Genomic DNA, 24,531 nt, shown 5'->3' with positions numbered 1-24,531 from the left:
TAGCCAGGGCACAGGGGCAGGAACACAGCCCTTACACTGCCTGAACCAGAACTAGCACTTTGACAATGCAAAAGTCCATAGGCACTTTCCTAACATCCTGACTTAACCAGAATCATCAGGTTCTCCCTTCAGATATTTTTCTCCCAGTGGCTGTACCACCAAACCAGTACATGGCATGCTTTTTGCTATAAAAATAGGCTGGGTTTAATTTCAGCATCCCAGGCTGGCAGAAAGCCCTTCAGCCAATTGCTAGCAATGCTGGCAGCTCAGCTGTATGTTTCACTCCGAGAGTCCTTTTTTCACTAAGTTGGGATCATTTGGATCTGGGCTTTAGCACTGTAAACCATGTTACTTTAAATCATCCCAGTTCATCTGCTCATGCGTGCCTTCATGCAGCCAGTGAAAACTTTCCTGCAAACCTCCAGGCTCCCCACCAGCCCACCACCTCTCCCAGAGCACCCTGTGCTATTAAAAGCAAACCCAAGGGAGAACCAACCTGGCTCTTTGAGAACGGTGAGGTTGGATTTCCCACTGGCAAGCTCCAAGTAGGTGAACTTCATAACGCAGTTATTCACTGGGTAGGCGCAGAGAATTGCATTCGGGTCATCTGTTTCTGGAATGAGAAGCAGAGTTGCAGAATTGTATTTTGTTTTAAATAATAAAAAAAAAAAAAAGTCCTAAAGACTGCAGAAGTCTTGTCTCCTAATTTCTTCTTTTTAAGCTAAATTCCCCATAAGAACTTGCAATGGCATGGGTTTCCCTGATTTTTGACCTAGTCACCCTTCCTAATGGATATGTCTAAAGCTGCAGTACGGCACTTAGGTTGACCTAGTTGGCAGGTTTAATATTAAGAATCAGCACAATTCTCCCCTACAAGCTGAGCAGGGCTTTCCATGAGCCTGGGAGAGGAGGAACAGGGAGGAAGCCTGGAAAGCAGAACTGTTTGATCACGATTTGTGCAAACTCTGAGCGGTGTCCAGACTTACTGCTGGAGGAAATGTGGCACTCAGCAAACACTGCATGGCAAGCAGATGCAACTTCATGCACTCACACCACCCGCTTCCTTTCCACAAGTCTGCTTTGGCTATTAATGACATCTTCTTAATTTGCTACATTTCTTGAAGAGCAGAAGCTGAAGAGAAAGCAAGGGGCTCAGGCTCAGCCTGCAAGACCACAGACAGGGCCAGCGGCAGCAGCAGCCCACAGCTGGCTCGTGCTTCAGCTGTGCTGAACGGCTCCAGCTGCAGAAACAGCTGAGAAGTTTGTTTTTAAAGAGTGAGATGGAAGAGGAAAATGGGGAGAGGAGGAGGGAGGGAAGGGGAAGGAAGGAGTTGGTTGGAGGGGAGGATGTGGACATGCGGGAGTTGCAAGAAAGAAGACTGATTCCCATGGCCATATGGGCACTGTATGTTTGCCTGTTTAACATACCAGACAGACCAGGCATACCATCCTGTGGCCAGAGCCTGTCACTGCTCTGGTCACTGTAAGATGCTTCCTGAGGAGGTCTGCTTCACAAAAGCTGTTAAAAAGTTTTATCAAAGCCATCATCTGAGGTTTGCACCTCTAGCTCTAGGGATGACTTCAGCAGATCTACTGCCCTGCATGGCTACACTCATGGAGTCTCCTCATTGTAGTGACAGTGCCTGGAGGGAGACGGGGCAACTCCTCCAGCCATGCCAGGTATCTCTGCAGGGGCACATGTCTATAGGCCTGCTTGGGCTGCGAGTTTCAAGGCAAAGGAAGGGATTTGAGCATTCAGTCTATCTGTCCAGTGAGGATGGATAGAACAGCAGCAAATCTCCCAAAGGGAAAGGTAGGAAACCCTACTGGTTACAACCAGTAATTCAAAACCTAGACGCTGGATGTAAGAGGAGTTGATGGGAGAAACATTGCCTGCAGGCAGCTTGGGAGAAAAGGAGAGAAAGGACAAGTAAGGTAGAACACTCCTACCTCTAAAAACTATGGGAAGAGGGGGAAATGTCAGATGCGGACAGTAATTTATCCCTGCATGATTTCCATCCCTCTCTCCAAGGGGTATCGCTAAGGCCAGGGTCAGGATTGCAATTAAAGCTGTCACAAGTTTGGATCCTCTCTATTCCCCTAAATAACAACTAGGGCCTCCCAGAATGGAGCTTGAAAAGAAGAGGTGAAAGTCATCTGCTGAGGGATGCACATTTGGGGTGACCTCTAGAAGAGAACACAAAGGGCAGGAGAGGAGCTTGCCAAAGAGGCTTTTAGCAGTCAGTTCCACCAAAGCAGAAATCATTGTCTCCAAAACAGCTTTGCTTTCTTACAAGTTCACTTCTTCCAAGACAAATTCTCAGAAGATTAGAGAACGTCTTTTTGGAGTGATACTTTGCTCTTTTGCAGTTTCCCATGGCTCATCTAATCTTCTCTCATCTGATCTCCATCCCACTGTCTTTGCTCCTTGTACTGCCATCAATGTTTAGATATGGTAAGATGTTATTTGGAATCAAAAGGGTTTGACCTCAATGTATATTGCAGTCCATAGGGAAGGTCACAAATACCACATATACATCCTATATACATATACATTTTAAAACCCTGAGGTTCCAGATGGGTCTTAGTCTGGTTAAGAGGACCTAAATGGCACAGCTGCTGGCTCTCACCGCCTGCAGTTCTGCTGCTGCCTACTTACCAAGAACATCCACAGTGGTGATGATCTCATCCTTACAGTGCTTTTGGCAGGTTTGGTTATCAGCCAGTCTTCCTGAGTTAAACAACTTGCATTCAATGCAATCCCTGCAAAAAGACACATGGAGAGGAAGATGAAGCACCCATAGGAAACCACATAAACACAGCGATTCACCCCTGGGAAAATGACTTCCTGGGTGTTGGTCTGGAGAATGCACATCTGCACTACAAAAAGCAAAAGCAACTTCAGGGCCAAGCATCTCCATCTCAAGATTCTAGGAACAGAATCAATGAGGTACAAAGCAGCTGGTAGGTTTGGGGTCTCTTTGCCCTTTGGATGTCAGGAGCTTCACACCAGCTATGGCAAAATCCATCCTGCCTGACATCAAGGCATACAGTATTGCTGCTCTGCACCAGACTGAAGCTGATGCCCAAGGCACCTCTGCTTGCTATGAGGCAGGCAGTCATACCCATCCTCCCCTCCTCTGCAGCTTGCAGCTCTCTGGACCCATACGTTTGCAGATGAGGGTACAGCAAAACCGGGGTTGCCAGCCTTTCCTGCAGAGTGGGACAGCACTGGAAACAAACAGGGACATGAACCTCCATGAGGACTTTGCAACAACACTTGTTGCTTCTCTACCTGGGATACTCTCAGGTTGCTTACTGTGGGCTTTGAGCTGCAGCAGGCTTACCTGGGACTCATCACCCCTCTTTAATGAAGCAGGAGTAACCCCTTAGCTGCAAAGTCTCCCAGGAACCAAAGTGCTACCCTTCCTACCAGCAAGACGTCCCTTCTGAACTCCACCATGAGTACCTTTTAGTGCTGCAGACACCTGGGCAGGTGGGACACTTCTCACATGTCTCTCCAAAAGCCCCTGGCTCGGTGCATTGGCACTTCCCACAGATGCAGCTGCCCCTGCCGCTGCACATCTGCCCATCGCTGGACACACAGCCATCTGTCTCAGTGGAGCAGTTGCAGTTGTCCCCGATGTAACCCGCATGGCACTTGCATTCCCCGCAGTGACACTCTCCATGGCCTGAAGGCAAGAGCAGAGGGTAGGTGTCACCAGCATCCCAGGCAGGAAAAGCTGGTATAGAGACCTTGCATGGCATAGCAACAAAGAGATGGTGATGGTAAACACCTAGAAATCAAACTATTATCTACATTTAGCAGCAAAATATACCTATTTACCAGCTTCTCCAGCTTTCTTCTATAGTAACCCAAGACAAATAGGCATCTCTCCCTTCCTGGGAACAGGAGGCCAGAACAGGGAGGTACTAACAGTGATGGTGACCATGGGGAGAACAGAGCAGCTCCCTTTCCAGCAGACAGCCCTCAGCTCGGTGAGATGACTTCCACTCCAAGTCCACACAAGGAACAACCACCTACTATTGCAGACCTCAAACACAATTAGGTAGAGACTGCATGCCCTGGCCAGGTGTCAAACTTGCTACCTTATTTTCCTCTCTCCAGATGAGGACCCCCAAGTATCCCCCTCTTTTCAAGGTGCCATTTTACACCCTCCTGGTTTGTCCCCAGGCAGTGCTTGGCACCATGAAGCAAACATTAGCACCTGGAAGCACGTTTTGGCAGCATATTGTCATGAGCTTTTCTTACCCACAGAGTGAATATTCCCCACCTCTGTCCCCTGGTGCCCAGCACCTCATAACTGGGCTTTGCAGAGCACTACACCATCCACCTCTGCAGAAGGCTAGCAGAAACTCTATCACTTGGTCCCTAGTGAGTGACTGTTAAGCATCGCATTACTTCACTCATGCGCCCACGCGGCTACACTAGGAAGGTTATGTGCGGCACCATGATTTCCACAGCCACTGGAGTAACAAAAGTATCCAGGATGATGAAGGGGATCTGCCAACAGCTTTTGAAATACTGATTCTCAAAGCAGGTATGTCCATCTCAGAGGCATGACACTGGGCAGATGAATACTTCGGGGCAGAAGAGGATGTGGCAGGGTCAATGCAGTCTCACGGCTCAGCGCATGAGGTGAACAGGAGGTGGCATAGCCAGACTGCAGCCAGTGTTCTGCTCAGTCTTGTGACAGGTTTTGCTAGCAGAGCCACTGTGATACTAAGTAGGGCCCCAAGCCCTGCTTCCAGCCTAGGCCTCTCCAGGCCACACCACTCAACATGAAGTTTTCTCCTCCTCCACACTTCCCTGCCATCTGTGGATTCTGAGCTCTGAAGATCAGTATTACTGCTGAGCCTCCAAACTAGTGTAAAAGAGGGAGCTCCTGCAAGGGCTTCCATGTTTACTGAGCTGGATGGTGTTTTCTATGAATTAATCTACCCTTTTCTCTGTTACATCAAGAGATAAGAAAATGCGAATGGAGCTGTGCTTCCTTGGAGGTCTTGAGCCCAGGGTGCAGCAGCAAAAAGCCTAACAAGTTGGTCACTTCATAAGGTCTTTCCTACCCTTCTTTCCTAATGGGTTTACTTAAGAAGTACTCCCCCAAACCTTAAAATACCTTTAAAAAAATTAAATCAACAAGCAATGTCTCCTGTGTCCAAGCAAGACCTCTGTGTCCTAGGCGTACCATCAAGGTTTCTAGTACCAGCTGAACCTAGAGTAGCTTAGGGCAGCTCACAGCAGAGATGGATGAAGAAACAGATCCACTCCCCTACTGAAGTATCCCCTTGCAGCTATGGGTTTAGCGACTGGCTGAGAGAGTCAACAGGCTTCAAGGCTTTCAGTGATGGGAAGTGGAGTGGCTGGCTGCCGAGCATCTGGTTTCAGAAAGGCATACATCAGCTCGTTGGAAACACTGGTTGAATTCCTCCTTGGTCAGTCGCTAGGAGCAGGGATGCCTTTGAAGGCACAGTTTATAGAGCCGAAGGGTTTGTATACAATGCTCATCAGCAACCTAATTACAGCTCAGCTTTCCCACTGGAAACAGCCTCAAGTGCCTCAGACAGGATAAATTATATGCATGCTCCTTTCATCGGCACAAACCCACTGATCTTTCTGCCTCTCCCATTACTCCAAGATCGGCTGTGGACTGTCAAGCTATATCCCTTGCCAAAAGTCATTGGAGCACCTTCTGTTTTACTAGGCATCTTATATGTTCCAGCGCATCACAAGTTGCCTTCCTACAACCTCTTTTGCACTCCCACCATTTGCTTTGGATTCAGCCTGCAAACTCAAACATTACCAGACAGAGATTATGTTTACATGATCTCTAGAGGTGACCTCTTTCCTTGCCTACATCTGATGGAGATTAGAAGTCTTTCCCTCTGTTTGCCTTCACAACGACAGCCTTGCTCTTTCCCCAGACATCTGTACAAGCAGGTTTGGTTTGCCCTTTCCCTACAAAGCTCCTTTTTTGAGCCTGTGGATACAGCTACAGCCACCACCGCTGATGCTCAGGGTGCAGCTGCAGAGCAGGGATCCCTGTGCCCTCCGCTTCACAAGCAAACCAGATGGGGTGGCTGGCTTTTATTCGCAATTAATTTAGGCAATCAGGCTCTCACGCACAGAATTTTGTGCCTCCATGGCAATTAATGTGTCCAAATTAGCTATAAATCATGATTTTCTTAAATGGGCACTATTTCAAGGAATCCAAAGCAGCTGGCCTTGGGAATCCATGTATATAGCTTCTAGTAAATATGCTCACACTCGAATTTGAGCTGAGAGAGCCAAGAGAAGCGAGCTGATTGCATTCACACTGCCCCATGGTCTCAATTTGGGTGGCAGCCACCCTCTACTCTTGGGCAGAATCCCTGTATCATCAGCTTTAGTTCAGTCCTTCGAGAACACCACAGAGCCTAGAACAAGATGTGAATCTGTTAGAAATATGCCTCTGGACCATAAAATGATTTAGTTGTTAAAGCGGCCAGTGCCTGCCCAGTATAGGAGGCCATAAAAAGGAGGCCCATCCCTTCAGTTCCCTGGCAGGCTGGGTATGGAGCCTGGAACAACTGTCCTGGGGAAGGGAAACAGCCATTTCCAAATAATGCATCCTATTAAACCACTGCTACTGGAAAAGGAAAAAGAAACATAATCTTAAAGCAAGTGTTTTCGTTTACTGAAAGGGATGAAGAAAAAGCCCTCTATATGAGGGTGACTAAGTGTGGGGTGTGAGCTTAAAATTTAAAAACATGCTGAAATGTGTTTTCTGCCTTGGCCACACTGGCTCAACGGGCAAGAAGTCACTGGCTGAAGCTCATCATGGGGCATGTGCCAAGAGTGGGAATTTCCATGTTGACCTTTAATGGCAAAGATGTTACAATCTTCACCGCATCAGCATGAAAGATTACCTACTCCTGCAAGTGCCATGATCTCCACTTCTGGTGCTCTCCATCCACCTCCCACACAGCTTGAAGACTGGAAATACATGGTTAATGGGACACATTTATGCCTCATATGGCTGTGGCAAAAGTCATCCTACTTCTCAATGCCCATCTCAGGCATGAGAGATGAGACTCCACTCCATCGTCTTCCTCAGGACACAGGCCAAGAGGATCCTCAAGGCAGTGTGGCAGCGAGCCTTTGGGGGATGGTGACCCAGAGCTGAGGTTTACAGCATGCATAGTGCTACCTGGTACTCATATTTTGCATAAAAATGTGCTGCATGTTTGCAGTCTCAGCTATCCTATGGTCATGGTTTGTGCTGATGTGGTTAAGCAGTCTGTATGCCATGTAAGATCATGCCTGCTGGAAGCCTTCCATCACTATGCCGATGGTGAATCTAGTTTCACTTCCTAGTTTCATTTCCAACATGAAAATGAGTCTTCAAGGAGGGTGTGTTTCAACACACCTCTGCACCAGAAGTCTTATGGTGCAGGACAATACCCTGGACTTTAACCCCCTTCAACCCTTTGTGTTTGCATGTTCTCTATTAAAGCTGCTTTGTGAAGCCAAAAGACATCAATTATGTTCTCCAAACATAACAAGAGGTATTTTCTTCTGTTCCCATCCTTGAAATGAGACAAGCATAGATGTTTAAAAGATCCAGATCTAACTGGGAAATGAAATGCTCCCTCTGAATTTGATAACATACTTTCCAGGCAGCTCTTGATTTCTGGGGGGGGCTAACAGGAAACACATGTTAGGGAGGCTGCAGAAACACGCTGGGAGGGTGTAGCAGAAGAAAGCAATGCTTCTGAAGGGGGAGAGCAGAAACAGACAGAGTAAGTTTGGACTAGTCTGGGATCCACAGGGGAGCCAAGGGGTGCACCCCTGCTTGGAGGCACCCTCTTCCCAAGGGGGCCACAAAGGTGGACCTAGACCTGCAGCCCAGGTGGTCCCTCTGCCTCTCTCTGAAATACATCCCCATCCCACTGCCACGTTCCGGCTCCCCAGCACATCTCACTGTCACTCAGGCACCTTCTGTCAGGATGTCCAGCTGTCCTCATTTCACCCCAGCTGTCTGCCTCTCCCCCTCAGCTGCCCTATGGGATGACAGCTGCAAATCATCTCTGCCTTCACCCCGGCACCGCGTGAAGCTGGCTTGGCAGCCCAACACCAGCACTGTGTGCTGTGGCCGCAGTCCCCAGGCAGCGTTGCTGCCGGAGAGTGGGAATTAGGGCAGCAGCTTTGGGCAGAAACTTCCAGCCTCTGACCCTGATTTCATCCCAGGCTTCCTGAGAGCAGGCTGCAGAGTGTGAGCCCACAGTGGCCGAGTGCTTGGCGGGACAGACTGTCTGTCCTCCACGATAACTGTTTGCCTTTTAGGAACTGCACAGACTACTGCTGCACCAAGAGGTCTGAAATTCAAAGCACTAAAAGCCTTGTCACTAGGCCTTTGGATAGGAAGTGGTTTACCTAAAGCCTCTTACTTCTGGGGACCATAAAACTGTGCAAAAATACCAGTTTTCTTTTGAATGAAATAATAAAAATAAAAGGTACCAGCTCTTATGGAGGGGGAGAAAGGGTTTGAAAACAAGCGCCTCCGACAGTCCTTTTTTACATACCTTCTAGAAAAATAAATTGATGTGCCTATCACACAAGAAAAATATAATCCTCAGTATTTTTCAGCCAATTTCTTGGTTTCTGAGCACTTGGGAGGGAAAGATCATAGTGCATTTTGCTCCTATTAATTCAAGGCAGTAATTTTTGTGCCTCTGTGCTCACATACAGGCTTTGGGTCAGGACCTTTGAAATGCTATGCTTTTGTCATTTTTGGTTACTTGAACAACTCCTTTGAAAGAAAAACTCAACAAACTCAAACCGAAAGCAAAAAACCACAAAATACCCACAGGAAAACCAATTAAGAGAAATGAGTTATGGCAAGCAATTTCCAGACTCCCAGCTACCACTCCTTTAATGAGACCTGGCCACCGTAGCCATCACCCAGAGAGCCCCAGCAGAGAAGCCACACGTCATACTCCCCAGGGACGGATGCACCCAAAAGGTCTGCTTGTGAGAAAGTGGTCAAACCCTACTGACACAGGGCATGGCCTGAATATCAGTTTAGTACCAGAGCAGTCTCTCAGCAAAAAGTGCTTGACGTCTGCAGTGGAGACTCCATGAATGGCACATTTTGACTGGGAGGAGGGAGGGCAGCGGAAGGCTCCGAACACTTGGAAAACATAGACCTTGCCGTTTGGGAAAAGGCTATGGCAAGACAGAGTGCCTGCTTAGGCAAATTAATCATCGACTTTCCCACTAATCTCTTTCCATGACTCAAAGCAGCCAGAGCTGCACTTCCAGAGGCCAGGCAAGGTGAGGCAGCCTGCCCACAGCACAGCTCTGGTTCATGGCACAGTTCTGCTGCCAGATGGTTGTCACCATTAGAAGTCATGGAGAGCTCAGGAAATTTTAAATACTGGGGCATGAGTTAGGATTCACTCGCCAGGTCACACCAGTCTGACAGGGAAAACAGGGATGGCAGGTTGGCAGGAGCATCCCCAAGTCCTGGAGCCTACAAACATAACAACCTCTTGTGAAAAGGAGGTTGCTATATAAACAAAGACAGCCAAATGTCAAGGGTCTAAGGTTTCTGTGTAAACTGAAATGCATCCACCAACTGCCTTCATTCACACCAGAAAAGAGCTCGCCAGTGCTCGTTTATCCACAATGCAATACTGAAACAACAAAACCAACACTAAGAGGCTAGTAATAATAGTTCTTTTCTGTGTGTTTTTTACACCAGATGCCATGGATCTGTGTGCGTCTTTCCATTGTATTAATTTCAACAGACATTTATATCTTGAAGCATATGCGTTTGTCCAAGAATTGACAAGGCTTTAAATTAAGTCTTGACTTCAATGCTAGTGCTGGTTGAGCTCACCAATCATCAAAAATAGCACCTGAGTAGCAGCCTAATGAAACCAAATGTGAAGGAATAAATACATGCTTGAGCTGCTTGGGTACCACAAGCCCAGCACCAGCTCCACATTACTGCCAGCATCCCCCATGTTGGAGCACTGCCATTACAGAAAAAGCCTTCAGCCCCCTAGTTTCTCACTAACTTGGGAACTTCTGGATTAAAGGAGAACTGGGCAGGGAAAACAGGGTTTTGTAAACTGCTGTCTCATGAAGGTAGCTGAAAGTGATCAGGGGCACGCGGATTTCCTGTGGCAGCCCTGGCCAGCCTTTCCTCATTTTCCTTCTCTCTGCTGCAGAAGGGAAGCTGAAACGCAATCACGAGATACGGCTGATGATCCACCAGAAAGCCAAAACTGGCAGCACGGAGTCATTTCCTGAAGGAGACCTAAAGCTGCATTGCTTAAAATAAGCCTTCCTTTTTTCTTTTTTCTTTTTTTTTTTTTTTAGGTAAGCTCAGCACTCCACAGATCTCTTGACTTTCGCTTACGTTAGCTCCTCAGCTGAGTCTGCCACACGTGGCCTTTTGGACAGAGACCCAGAGCTGTTAGGTGCTGCTGCCAACACTACTCCCAATGCAGGGAGTGATACAGGGTGAGAACTGCTGCCAGATCCTCCCAGATACACAGCTCTTCTTCCCAAGCAGGGGCAATCAGGATAGGTGCACTGATCCCTTTTGAGCTGTGGGTCCAAATACCGTTCCACCAAATTGGGCACATGCTCATCCTTGGTTTTGTAACCCTTTAAGAACCTGACATGGAAGATACTGCAAAACCTGCTAACAATTCATATTATTCCTTAAGCCAGATAAGGTGTGTGTGAATCCTGTTTTTACCCCTCCTTTAGCCTTCCAATTCTCTAACTGAAAAAGGGCTCTGTGCCACTGTCCTATCAACCTCCATCCCTTCTCCTGCAGGAGTTTATTTGGCCTCCCATAGGATGTACCAATGCCTTTCCCACTGCAGCGCTCCTCTCCCCAGTCAACTCCTCGGACCCCTTACACATGATACAGGTGAGACCTGCTTGCAAAACACCCTCAGGGCAGCTCCCCGCATTCATTTATTTTCTCCCCAAAAAGCCTGACAAAGCAAACTGTTTGACAAAGAGCAGTTTCCACTTGGCTCTCTCAACCCTTCCAAGATACCACCATCACCCATGGGTTCAGAACCAGAAGCTTCTCCCCTAGTTATATACTTTATTGGCCCATCTCTTTGCCCAGGTCTGCTTATACAACTCTATATTAAGCCTTCAGCTTTTGACACCATGAAGGCTCTGGAAGATTTAGAAACATGAGGGGACATACAGTGAGCACACAGTTAGATGAAATGCAGATAAAGGTCTTGAGAAAAGCTGTAGTGCCACAACCCTTCCACCAAAGTGTGGTGCCTCCAGGAAGGATGAGCTTCATCCTCCCGCCCCAGTGCCTGAGCAGGCTCCTATAAGCTCAAACCCAAAAAAGCCTCCAGATTTGTTCTTAAAATAAAATGTGGCTTCAAAACAAAGCTGCACAATCACAAATGCCTGGAGTCCAGGGCCAAATTCTATGGTTCAGGTCCACCCTTCAAATGAAAAGCAGGCTAATTCCCACCCTGCCAAAGCCCAAGTGGGCTGAATGCCCTTTCAGCTGGACCTTGTTGAGAGGAGTGGGCTCCAAAGCAGAGAGAGAGTCTTTCTGTGCAAAATCCAGTGCCATGGGAGCCTTGCCCAGTTCTGTATTTGGATGCAAACACATAATCTGGTTCAAGTTCACCAAAGGTCCATGGTTTTGGAACAGATTGCTTCCTTTCCAAAGAAGCTGGAAGAAGGCAGAATATAATTCAAAATACAACAAAAAAAAAAAAAAAAAAAGAAAGAGAAAGAATGAACCTTCCGCCTGTGCTGCACTTCTCTTTCAGGTCAATTATTTTAATTCAATTTTTTAAACCAAACTAAGCAAAATTCACAGGTTGTCAGTGCATGTCAACAAGAAATGCAGAGGCCCAGAATTTCACTCACGTGCTGCTCTGAGGCTTTCATCTGCCTCTAAACCCCAAATACAGCATTCATTTCCAAATGTTTATTTCTGTTAATTACTGTCATCAGAAGGACCATATGCAAACGACAAACTCAGTGAGCTGCTGACCACAGAGGCAGGGCATTTAAGCGAGTTTGTTCTAAGACAGCTCTCTGGGGAGCAAGGTGATGAGCCCTGTTTTCAAAGTTCATCTTGGTTTTACTTTGGAGCTTTCTGCTTTCTGAGATATGTGGTTCCTGGCTGTGGGAGGGGGCAGCTGCAGCAGAATGGGGTGGGTTGGGTATATCTCATGCATGCACAATCAGGTGACACCTCTAGTTGTGACCCACATGCTGTACCTCTTTAAGAGCAGAGACCCACAGACAGAGCTCTGGCTCCTGTAAAGATGTCAAAGACGTCACTTCTTTATTCCTTAATTCTGCCCTGGTGTTTAATGCCTCATTAGCATGCATTAATGCTTGCAAAAGGTCTGCTCAGGGACAAGGAGAAACCCCAGTGAAAAGAGGCAGGAACAGCAGCACTGTGTGCTGGTTGGTCCTCAAAGGAGCTGCTGCCAGATTTGGGGAGAGCTGCAAGTCTTTGACAGCAATGAGGGTCAGGGCAGAGGGAAGAGAGGGGTAAGAAAAGGCGGCTTTGCCCTTTCATGCCAGTAATGGAATGGAAACTCTGCCAAAGCAATATGCAGTATGCTGGGAAAAGAAAGTTTGACTCAGTTGCTGTTTCAGTGTGAACAACCAATACAGACAGTTGAGGTAAGCAAGGTAGGGCAGGCAGGGTATACCTGCTGCCAGAAACAGAAAAGGAGATGAAGAATAAACACATCACTGAAAAAAACATTTGTGTTCCCATGAGAAATCAATGCAAAGATCATACAATATCTTGAGTTGGAAGGGACCTGTAAGGATCATCATGTCCAAATCCCAAATAATCATAGAATCATAGAATGGTTTGGGTTGGAAAGGACCTTAAGATCATCAAGTTCCAACCCCCCTGCCATGGGCAGGGACACCTCCCGCTAAACCAGGTCACCCAAGTCTCTGTCCAACCTGGCCTTGAGCATTGCCAAGGATGGACCATTCACAACTTCCCTGGGCAACCCATTCCAGTGCCTCACCACCCTCACAGTAAAGAAATTCTTCCTTATATCCAATCTAAACTTAATCAGTAATATTTAACAGGCAACGATGTAACTGTAATACCTGGTGGTATAATACCTAATATTGCATTTATTTATTGGGAAAGAAATCCAGAGGAGCGTATACATGAAGCATTCTAGCTAAGAACCATCCACCTGCTCTGAAATGCAGCCTTCTCTAACCTGAAACATTCAGGAGATCATTAGCAGAGCAACCAGAGTGGGAACTAAGCATTTTTATATGCCACAGTTACAAGAACTGGCCATGCTTTCACAGGTCATGGCCAGAGGGCAAGGGTCATCCCATGCCATTTGCCCTAGCACAGCGGCCATTTGAACCCCTTCAGATCTTCAGCCTTCTCAATAGGCACAGAGCGGGACGGGGAGGTGCACGTTCTTGGAGGAGAGCAGCACATGTCTCAGGATTACATCGGAAGGAGAACAGAAACCAGGACAAAGGGGAAAAAATAAATCTGGAGAGGAAGTAGAAGAGAGAGACTGGGGAAGGATGGAAATGATGCCCTGGGGGGGAAGCAGCAGGGAGGTTTCAGGAGCCTCCCAAGGACTGGAGATGTGAGGAAACACATGCACTTAGTCACCCCCATGCACCTCCAAAAGGCCACCAAGGATCTGTGTGCAAGGGAAATAGAGGCTTCATAAAGATGAAATTTGGGGTGCAAACACCTGTCACCCATCTCTCAGCCCCTCTCTGCACTAGGGCTATAAGCCGCAGATCCTGGAGATAAGCACACCCAGAAACACATGGGACATGCTGCTGAATTTGGTAGCTTAAGGCAGAGAGACCTCAAAATCACCTGCAAAGAGTGAAGGAGCTCTAAAGACTGAGAGGCTGGCTGCAGAGACACCAGCATGACAGCATTAAAGACAGGCCCCTTCTGAGATGGTGGTTTGTAGGGTGCTCACGGATTGCCAAGAGGAAGAAGCTAGTGCCTGAGCCAAAGGCCATCCACGTGACCCAGAAAGCCTGCATTAGTAGAGGATGTGTTTCAAATGAAAATCCTCCCTATCTTCTGTTACATATAACAAACAATTCATTGACACATGGTGACAGGTATCAATAATTAGCAGTAACACACCAAGGTGTGAGTTCCCCCATTTTCCTGCCTTCCTCCAGCTCTCTAAAACAATAATGGTTGATGCTCAGGAGCCCTTTGCTTGCAAGGAAAAAATCAAACACTGCTAAAGAGGGGTGATGTAGCCAGCCAGCCACTCACACAGCTCCTCTTTCCACCCTTTCAAATTATCTGGGAGCCCGGGGCTGGGCACCAATGCTTCCCATCACAGAAGGTGCCACCCCAGCACAGGGTACAATGCAAACACAGAGCACTACGCGCTGCCCGCAGTGGATAAGCATGTCCCATACGCATTCCTGTGATTTCTCATCCTCTTCACACTGTGTAAAGAGCGGTGAGATTCTCAGTGACATTCCCCATTAAAGGTTGAGAGGTTTTGAGTGTTGCTCTCAGAACTCACAGTCTCCAGGTCAAGCATGGCCAAACTTGGCCTTTCAGGAAGACACCGTGGGAAGCAGCCTGGGATGACCCCAAGGCCTGTCCACCAGCTCCTGTTGCCAGAACCCTAAAAGCCAACATCCCACATGTGACAGCAGCAGCAGGCTCCTCCACAGTTCCTTCCCTGCATGTGGAAATGTTTTCCAAATCACTGCTTGAGCAATCACACCCTGCCTCCCCAAAATGTTGCAATGGCAGGGGAGCCCCCACCCTCTGCAGGAGGTCAAGCAGGAATGAAGGAATATCAACAACTGACATCAGAAAAATCTGGTTTATACAAACACACTTTGAAAAAAAAAAGCAATAAGGAGTTTTCTAGAGCTAAGATGCAGGCAAATTACATTGGACACAAGGCCAAACAGCATCTGCAGTGAGCATGTGTGCAGGGTGAGAGTGGTGTTGGTCAGAGAGGGATGCAGGTGAATTCAGCTGACTGTTCTTCCAATTAATCCTCATCTCAGCCCTGCTGGCTGACTTGGACCTTACATTTCTTTAGGTTGACCCACAGGATGTGAGCAAACAGAACTGACCTAAACCTTACATTTCTTCACACTAATCCATGTGGTAAGAGAAAGTGGGACACATAAGCTTTGCAGTTTAACCCTGACAAAAGGACAGCGGAGGTCCCCCATTCGATTTGTTTTTTGTTCAATGTTTGCAGTCTATTCTTGTTGAAACAAAATGTTTCACAGGTGGTGGGGGGATGTCAGCTGGCAAGGGATGCCCACCCAGCAGGGACACCAGGCACAATCACTCCTGTTCTTGACCACCTCTTAAGAGAGCTGTTACTGCAGTGCCACCTCCTTTGTATTCTGGCCATAAGGTCCCCCAGGCTGTGCAGCAGCTCTGTAGGCAGGAGACCTCAAGATGCCTGGAACCAGGTTTGTTGGCTGCTAGGAAGGAGCGATGGGTACCTAGTGATGCACACAGCGTAATGACGCTTACATACCTCTCCGTTTTCGAGCCCATCCTCAGATGGTTTTCAGCTCCCTGTCCTCTACCCTGCTGTTTGCTGGAGAAAAGAGACACTCATAGTCCTATAATCCTAATGGAAAAGGGTTTGGGCTCAGAGACTTTACCAGGTTCAGCTAACCCCAAACCACCCTCCCATGCTCTGCAGTCCTGACAGCGCATACAGCCCCTGCCTCTCATGAGCATCCCACCTGCTGCTAATAACTGGGACCACTAATGAAGCAACTGGCAATGCAAGGCTGCACCACAGTGACCTGAGCTTACACTGCACCCTTTATCACCAAAATAAGCCTTAAAATGCTGGTAGAGGTATGATCCCAATCCTCCTCCAGCTTGGGGACCAGAGCAGGATTGACCTGTGGGGCAGTTGTCCCAGAGACAGCTCTCTGCTGCTGCATGGCTCACAGCCACACAAGCAGTTAGCATCAAACAAAGGATTATTTTTAACCTCCACATCTTATATGGTCCTTGTGCCTCTCCCCTTCAGGTCCTTTTTTACTGGACAGTGCTCAGATTCCAACTTTTTACACAATCTAAATTAAAAAGAAAAAACTAAATTCCCGAAATCAAAAACATAAAGATGACAAGACTTGACATGACTTAAAAGAAAACATTGCAGATGTGGCTTAGGCTGTTCCCTATTCTCTTGCTGCCACAAGCCACTCTCTTCCCTTCTGGCAGGGGCTAAATTTACTTAATGACATCCCCCACTCCTTGGCATCACCACAGGCAGTGGACACAGGCAAGTTCCCCTTCCTCCCCAAACCACACTCCGCCCATAACCTGCACGTCAAAGGTTAATAAATCAAGTATTACCCATTTCTTTCTTAACAGCAGCTTCTGGTAAAAACTTTCACACTAGGAATGAAGAGAATTAGGACAATAAGTGTTAAAGCTGGATCACCTTTATCCTCACACCTGAGTCTTCAACTGCGCACCAGCATCCTCCATTCAGGCACTGCCACTGGCTAGTTGAATAACAGCTACAAAGATAAGTATGGAAAAAAGTCTATTTCATAAGATGTGTTCATGGGCCCAGTGACTTGTATGGTAACAGAACCCACTAGAAACATAAGGGTACAAATACCAGCAGTGCCATCAAACCTGAGCACTGCTCTCAAAGAGCAGGAACCTATTGCACAACCAGAAACTGCCGTGCCAGCACCGAAGTCATCACAGTCCCACATCATCCCACAGACCTCCTGCAAACACAGCGGTGCTAAACACTGCTACAGTGCCTGGGACAGGGAATGCCAGAAACAAACTGCAGAAGCAGGAGAGAGATTTCTAGTTTGAGGCTGTGTTAAAACAGACAGAAAAGCCTCATCTCACTGGACCTTAGCACAGGCTAAAACCTCACAGCACTTCCCCATTTTATAAAACCAAGAAAGGGAAGCATTCAGAACAAGTACTGAAGACTTGTACATCCTCAGCAGTTTTTGAAGTGGTTTCTGCAGGGCAGCTGGAGCCGCATTGCACGTCAGTTTGGCTATTCTCTGTGAAATAAACCACGGATTATCAGTGAGCTGTCACTTCCTAAATCCCATTTCAGAAGTGATTCTGGCACTTGCGGGTATTTGCAAATTTGACACCTGATGCTTTATTGCTGACCCAAGCTTTTTGTGTCTCTGAAAGCCCTATGCCAGCAAACAAGGCCAGACTCCCAGTTTCTGTGCTCTGAGGCATGTCCATCTCACTGTGCTTTCGCCAGCTACAATCTTTAGTCACCTTAACCAGTTAAGATGTTAACAGATGCTTAAGAGCTAGAGAGAAGTTGCAGGGTTTGATATACAATTGTGGAACATTTATAAATCTAATTTATTGCCTAATTGTAAAAAAAATGGAGAAGCCACAAAAGACCTGACCTGACAAAGCTGCACCAACATCAGCAGTCGCTGTGTTACTTGGACAGTATGGATTTTTGGGACGAGACCCTTTGTATTTAGGGGGAAACATTCCGCCGCATGGTGAGTGCTCTTTACTTACACCTCAGTAGCAATGTTCCTGTGCACAACTACAGTCCTGGGCTGAAGAGTGCTCAGATGACATCCACAGAGGGAGCCAGGTAACGGTGTCGATGGTTAAGGGGAAATTTCTCCAGAAGCACCAAAGACTATGCTGTTCTATACTGCATAGCCCCCTTAGAGAAAACATAGGTCTGCAGCGCTGAAGCTAATGAAGCTTGTCCTCCAGTGAGCCAGTCTCTCTTCATTAGAGGCAAACAAGTGATGCCCTCACTGGGGCCTCTTCTCCCTCTTTGTCCTCTTTTTATGGGACCTTCAGGAATGCAATTAGCACTGAGATGTTTCCTCCTTTGTCAAACTGCCTGGCAGGCAGCCAAGGGGTTAAAAAAGCCGCCGGGCCACAAAGCCAGCTGCCCCTTCCTGAGCCTGGCTACCGCAGGATGCTTCTCTTCTCCTGTCCCACAGACACCCATATTTCAGAGAGAGGCCAGAGCGATGTACCAAAGGTCTCGGTGCATGAGGACAACCTCTGTGTCCAGAGAAAAACTCGGAGTGAAGCATTTAATAGTTTGGAAAGTAACTGCCTGCTTTCTTAGAGTATGGTACAGTGAATAACCTGGTTACATCTTTTGGAGGAACAGAGCGCTGCTGCAAGCCATCCCCAGTGACCCAAAGTTAGATTAGTGGTTTGAAATAGATACTCTGGAGCTGTTAACTGGACTCAGGGAGCAGCAGAACAAATGCCACTTATTAGTGACCAAGTAGCACTGACTAAGAGTTGGATGCAACTTGAATCAGCATTTACGAGGTGTAATAAATGATTCCTTTTCCCAATCGCCTCACAGATGCAGGAGGCACGTTAAACCTCCCACTGACAGGAATTAAATGCTTGCTTCTCCTTTAGATTATCTCCTACCAAAAATCTGCTTCTCCACTTCATGGAGGGCTACAAAAGGAGAGGAGCCATATGCAGCAGTGTCTGCAGTCATAGCTTCTCTCAAACACTGACGAAATGAGGCACCAATATTTACAAATGGACCCAGGAATGAAAATACTTTTGCTGACCAAAGGACTAAGCACCAAGAGACGAGAAACTCACAGTTCATCTGAAACTATTTCAACCCACTGAGGCTTTCACTAGGAATGCAGGATGCCTGACTGCAATCTGCCAGCCAGCCCTGTGTCATGGCAGGGACTCAGTGGGAATAGTGTCACTTTGGATCATAAAAAGAAGAAATACCCAGGCTGTTTGGTGATGGGCTCATGAGGTTCATGATGATCCTCATGATGTGCATGAAAAAAGCACAGCCATGTACATGCAAAGCAGTTTGTATGTATGGATTTTTACTCTTCAGCTTCAAAAACTGTGCTTTCCTCCTGGTGCTCCCTAGATGTCGGGTCAGACTGGACCAGCTGCTTTCCGCCTGCTCTGTTCAGGATGATCACTCAGGGTTCATGACACTACCATCTTATTCAAAAGCTTAAGCAGGTGTAAATGCGTTTAACCAGGGACACCACAGCTCGTGCTAAAACTGAGGCTGGGTTCCCCTGGGGTGAAACCACTGTTCAAAAAACAGTCATCAGAAATGCACCAAGAAGCATTAAGTTCCTTCTACGCTACCAAAAGACTAATGCAGTATAAATAAAGCCCTTGACAGGAGTGATGCGTTCCCCCCACGGGTCCAAGCCAGGCAACTCCCAGGCAAGGACAGAGACAACAACGATCTGCAGCAAAATGACAGCTCCTACATGCTGCTTTTTTGGTTTCTGCACTTGCTAAAAGCTGTTGGTCTCCCCTCGTGGTGAGATTGAGCCTGCAAGAATGGTGGGCACTGGGATGCCAGGGCTTTTAAGGGGCAAACACTGTGTCCAGGAGAAGACATAGGGAGGGCAGGGTGTCATTTCTCCCCCCTGCAGGAACAAAAGCAGCAGCTGGACCCCACATGATCGCCCTGGAGGTTACCCTGAACCCAAGGCCCTGCATCCAAACTCGCCTGGCTGCCAAGTCTACCTGTGCTGCCAGAGGTTCAGTGCGGAGCTAAACACATGGTCTTTTTCAGGAAGACCTCATCTGCAGGGATGAGAGAGCATGGATCTGATGAAAGCCACCAGAGGTGCTTGTGTGGCAGAGGGCTGTTTGTTAAGGGCAGCTGTCGGCACAGCCCTGCTGTGAAAGCTCAGACATTTCTGTTGGGCTGGTGAAGCCCCAAGCCTCTTGGGCTGACAAAACCACCTCAAAATGTTATGCCATTGGCACAGCGCTTGTTACAGCTCAGATTTAGCAGCAGAACAACTGGAATTTCTTAAAAAATAAATAAATAAAATAATAGCCAACAAACCAACAGCAATAGAAATGCCAAAGGCACGGGGAGATCCAACCCACACAGTCATGCCAGATTCCATCCCAACTTCATCCCACCCCTGGAGCAAAGAGGCCACTTGGCTTCAGCCTACCCTTTGTTTTCTTTCATAGCTATAAAAAGGACTTTTAAATGACTTTAAACAACTCTGGCAAATCCCAAACCAGCTATGCTGCCCTTCCCAGCACCAGAAACCCTGCACAGGGACAGAAGAAAGCAGGTGGAACACAACTTGCTTTCCTGTGGCACATCAGAGCTCTGGCTCTCCTAATGAAAAGGAAATATGAGCAAAGGGGTGTCCTTCTCTTGCAGTACCAACAGCTATACCAGTAACTTCCAACCTCTCTTTACAGCACCGCTACCCTGCTTGCTATTAAATATACTCCTTTGGGGTGGAATGATGCTATTAAAACAATTTGGTCATATGGAGTCAGGCAGTACTTCACCTAATTAGTTCACAGTTTAGGTTATTTCCCCCGCCCCCCCCCCACTTTCAAATATCTTCTTCCTACTTGTTCACCCCTCTTTCTGCTCCTGCATCATCAGCAGGGACTCTCCCAGCCCTCCCAGCCCTGGGCAGGACATGTTCACTGTGGAAGGTGGTACCCCTCTGCAGTGGGGAGCCCCAGAGCAATGCCAAAGGCGGGTTATCATCTGCCCCATCTTCAGCAGTGCCAAAGCATCACTGGCCAGGCTACAGGAAAAGGAGCATGAACATTCTCTCCTAACCTAATGATATGACCATCTTAAACATCCAGAAATCTGCAACCAAAAGGTGCCCAATCACTTATTGCCCATCTCAGAAACATGCATAGCGAAATAAACAGCAGGGATCAAAAAATGCCACTTCCCTGGAGAAAACATTAAAAATAGCTATTTCTGAGCTTACAACCAAGATTTTCAGTTATGGAAATATTTTACTTGCTTGAAAGCAGGACAATTTCAAAGGATAACTTTTTACCCAGCTGCAACTGAGGGAATTATGTCTGAGGGCTAATCCAGCCAATTACATGCAAGGTAAATTATGTGACCTTGGACTGAGAGGGAATTAAAGCCATTTTAGCAAACACAGCTAAATAACTCCTCTACCTCTGCTTAAGCAAAGCTGACTGGATACATCTTTCCCAATGAATGACTTGTTTTCGCAGTGCACAGAAAAGTCTATACATGAAACACCTCTAGGAATCTTTAATACAGATTTTCTCTAGTAAGTAATAGACTGAAGCATAACCTTTCTTTCACTGCATTGCACACTCTTCATGCACCAGCCCAGCAGCCTTCCCCATGCTGGGGTGGTTCCCCCATCCCCACTAAGCAGAGAGCATGACGAAGGAAAGGCTCCTACCTGAGCAGAGGACTCCCTTGTACCTGGCGCAGGAGAAGTCATCACACTCACAGAAGGGCCCATAGATGTTCCCAAACTCGCTCTCGTAGCAGAGGCACTGGTTGCAGCTGCACTCCCCTCTCCCGCTGCAGAGGGGCTTGCCCTCCGCCTCCCGGCACATGGCCTGGTGCATGTCCCCGTTGGCACCCTCCTCACACTCACACCTTGCCCCCAGGTAGCCAGCGTCGCACTCGCACAGCCCGCAGGTGTAGGTCCCGTTGCCACTGCACTTGCCGCTGGCCGGCGCGGCATGGCTGGTGCAGCCACAGAGGCAGCTGTAGGTCACTGCCACCTCCAGCGTGTCCCGAAAGCCGGCGGGCTTGATGGTGAAGGTGTGGGAAGTGTCCTCAGCAGGGCAGCTCCGTGCCTCCACTGCCACCTCAAAGGAAACCTGAAGGTGCAGGTTGAGATGTAAGTTAACACATACAGACACAAAATGCCCCTCAAGATTGCCCTGGGGAGAAAGGCAGGAAGGAAGGGCAAATGTCCCCAGGAAAAGCCACAGAGCATTCCCTGGAGCATGGCTGTGCTCAACACGTTGAACTTCACTCCCAGGTGTGCAAAACCCCCAAAACAATTCTGCTCCATAGCTCCATCCCTGGGAGTGTTCAAGGCCAGGTTAGATGGGGCCTTGAGCATCCTTGTCTAGTGGGAGGTGTCCCTGCCCATGGCAGGGGGTTGGAACTAGATGATCTTAAGGTCCTTTCCAACCCAATCCAGTTTATTATTCTCTGATACTGTAATTGCGTATCTAAAGATGGCATCTGCAGCTCAATACACTGACACTTGCCACTCCCGCGAGGGATATGGCAACCTTAACATTTAAAAACTCTTCACTGTCAGCCATTAGCAGTAATTTTGCCTATCAGAGACTCTTGGTTTCTGTGAAGCAGGAAGGTACCTGCCTATTCCCATGAAACAAACACTGCAAAACTCTGGCAAATAACCCAGTTTTATGCTACTGAAATAATAAACTCTGTTGGAACCAAGCACTACCAAGGACACAGCACAAAGGCCCAAGGTGCCTGAAGATCACAGGTTTAGGAGATTTTATGGGAATCCTGACCTGCACATGGAGATGTGCAGCAGTTACAGTTTCAAGCTTTTAGCATGCTGCTAACAGGCCAGTTTTGACTGATGTTTCTATTGAGACTGGCTTCAGAAGGGTTATACTTAATTATATGGTTATACACACCCCTACTCATCTTCTGTTGCTACAATTCAGTATCAGAGATTTTCTCCTTGGGAAAACCAAGGGCATCCTATGGCCACTTGCTTGGCCTATGATATAATCCTGCTGTTTTGCGGGGTGGGGATTGGGTCTGGGGCCAGCCAGTGCTGCCTAGACCTGCTGGTTAGCAAAGAGGATTAATCTTACTCCAAGGAAACAGGGCCTTTTCCTTGGGATCAGGAGTGAATGATTTTTCTCTTGAGACATTTGGGGTAACACGAAGCTCTGGCTGCCTGTGCCATCCCACCATGCGGCACCACAGCCAGCCCCAGCCAGGGGACCTACACCCCCAGGAAACCTCCCTGACCTCCTCCCATTCCTAAAACCTGAAGCAATTAGCCAAAGAGCTCAATTTACAGACATCAGAAAGCAAGCTAAAGGAATCAGGATAATCTTGCTCCCTTTCACCATTGCCCCAGGACTAAACCCCGGGAAATCAGGACTCGGTGAAAGCATTATTCTCTTTGCGGAAACTTTCTTAGCAGGAGTCAAATCTTGATCCATGTGGAAGCAATGGGGCAGACAGCAGCTGAACAAGAGAGGATGGAGGAACAGGACCCCCATGATCCTATGGCACATCAGCCTGTGCAGACACCTTGATACTGAAGTGCACCTAAAATGGGAGAGGTAGCAGTGCCAGCTCCTTGCTGCACCCGGCGCCAAACCCCTTTATGGATGAGCTGCAGTGGCTGGAGCGACCACCCGGCTTGTGCCAAAGCCAGGAGCCCAGGATTAAACACCAGATTAACTCTGCTACCTTGGGGACTCGCTATGCTGTGGGCACAAGGAGATACAGGGATTGTTTTTACCTGCCTATCACCCACTGGAGATCCAGGAAAGTCAGCTAAAAAAGCAGAGGCAGCCTCCCTTTTTAACACTTCGCTTGATCCTTATTTGGCAGGGGAAAAGTCCAGTTACTGCTGACTCTTTCAAACTATTTTTATACGTCTCAGGGCTTAGAGCTCTGGTATGTTTGCAGTCACTCTTCTCAAATAAGGCAATCAGGCTGCTAACAAACTTGCACCCGCATCCTCACACACAGAAAAAGACTGGAGAAGGGGAGAAGGCTCCCCACTATCTGAGCCTTCCTACTCCATTCTGCAGTCCAACAAGTCATTTATCTATATTTCTATACCAAGCAAACAAAACAATCAAAGGTTAGCTTCTCTGATTTCTCATAAAAACGATCATAGGATGGATTATGCTGTGTATACAGTTAAATTTAAGGGCCAAACTGTATTTTTATCTGTGTTACTATCCAGCAACCCTAGGAATGGAACATATAAGAGGAGGGTTGCTGCCTTTCTGAGTACCCTGTCTTTTTTTGCAATACCTCTAAAGATAACCATGACCTCTTCACACCAGGAAAGACAAGTTTAGATTAGAATCACAGAATCATAGAATCATTTAGGTGGGAAAAAGCCCTTAGGATCATGGAGTCTAACCATTAACATATCGCTGTCAAGTCCACCACTAAACTCTGTCTTAAAAGTGCCACATCTTTCAAATATCTCCAGGGATGGTGACTCAACCCCTTCCCTGGGCAGCCTGCTCAGATTCTTCGTAACCCTTTCAGTGAAGAAATTGTTCCTAATATTCAATCTAAACCTGCCCTGTTTCAGCTTGAGACTCTTTCCGCTTGCCACCAGAGACCAGTCACCTCTCTCTATCTTCCTTTCAGGTAGTTGTAGAGAGCAATAAGGTCCCCCCTGAGACTCCTTTTCTCCAGACTAAACACCCCAGGTCACCTCATCAGACTTGTGCTCCAGACCCTTCACCAGCTCCATTGCCTTTCTGTGGATCCATTCAGCAGCTCAACATCCCTCTTGCAGTGAGGGGCCCGGAACTGAACACAGTATTTGAGGTGCAGCCTCACAAGTGCCAAGTACAGGAAGACAATCACTTCCCTAGTCCTGCTGGCCATGCTATTTCTGACAGAAGCCAGGATTCTCAAACAATAACAAAAAAAAACCTTGAATATTTAATGGCTCAGGAAAAG

General features: G+C 47.5%; 1 protein-coding gene across 2 annotated transcripts in view; it reads right to left on the bottom strand.

Annotated features, from left to right (window-relative positions):
- Nucleotides 1-24,531, bottom strand: part of ITGB5 (integrin subunit beta 5) — a 60,315-nt gene that overhangs the window by 1,950 nt on the left and 33,834 nt on the right. For both annotated transcript variants that reach the window (XM_061370030.1, XM_061370031.1), the window contains 4 exons: nt 21,263-21,692; nt 3,470-3,692; nt 2,660-2,763; nt 497-613 (listed from right to left, as the gene is read on the bottom strand). In XM_061370030.1, the coding sequence (XP_061226014.1) occupies nt 497-613; nt 2,660-2,763; nt 3,470-3,692; nt 21,263-21,692 (874 nt within the window). The remainder of the gene's footprint in view (nt 1-496; nt 614-2,659; nt 2,764-3,469; nt 3,693-21,262; nt 21,693-24,531) is intronic.

This window comes from Neopsephotus bourkii, unplaced genomic scaffold (genome assembly GCF_033783945.1).
Source record: "Neopsephotus bourkii isolate Nb327-2 ecotype Australia unplaced genomic scaffold, CSIRO-AGI_Nbou_v1 NB_1526, whole genome shotgun sequence".
Classification (NCBI taxonomy): Eukaryota; Metazoa; Chordata; class Aves; order Psittaciformes; family Psittacidae; genus Neopsephotus; species Neopsephotus bourkii.
Note: the sequence above shows the minus strand (reverse complement) of the source record. Positions and strands in the feature narration are given on the sequence as shown.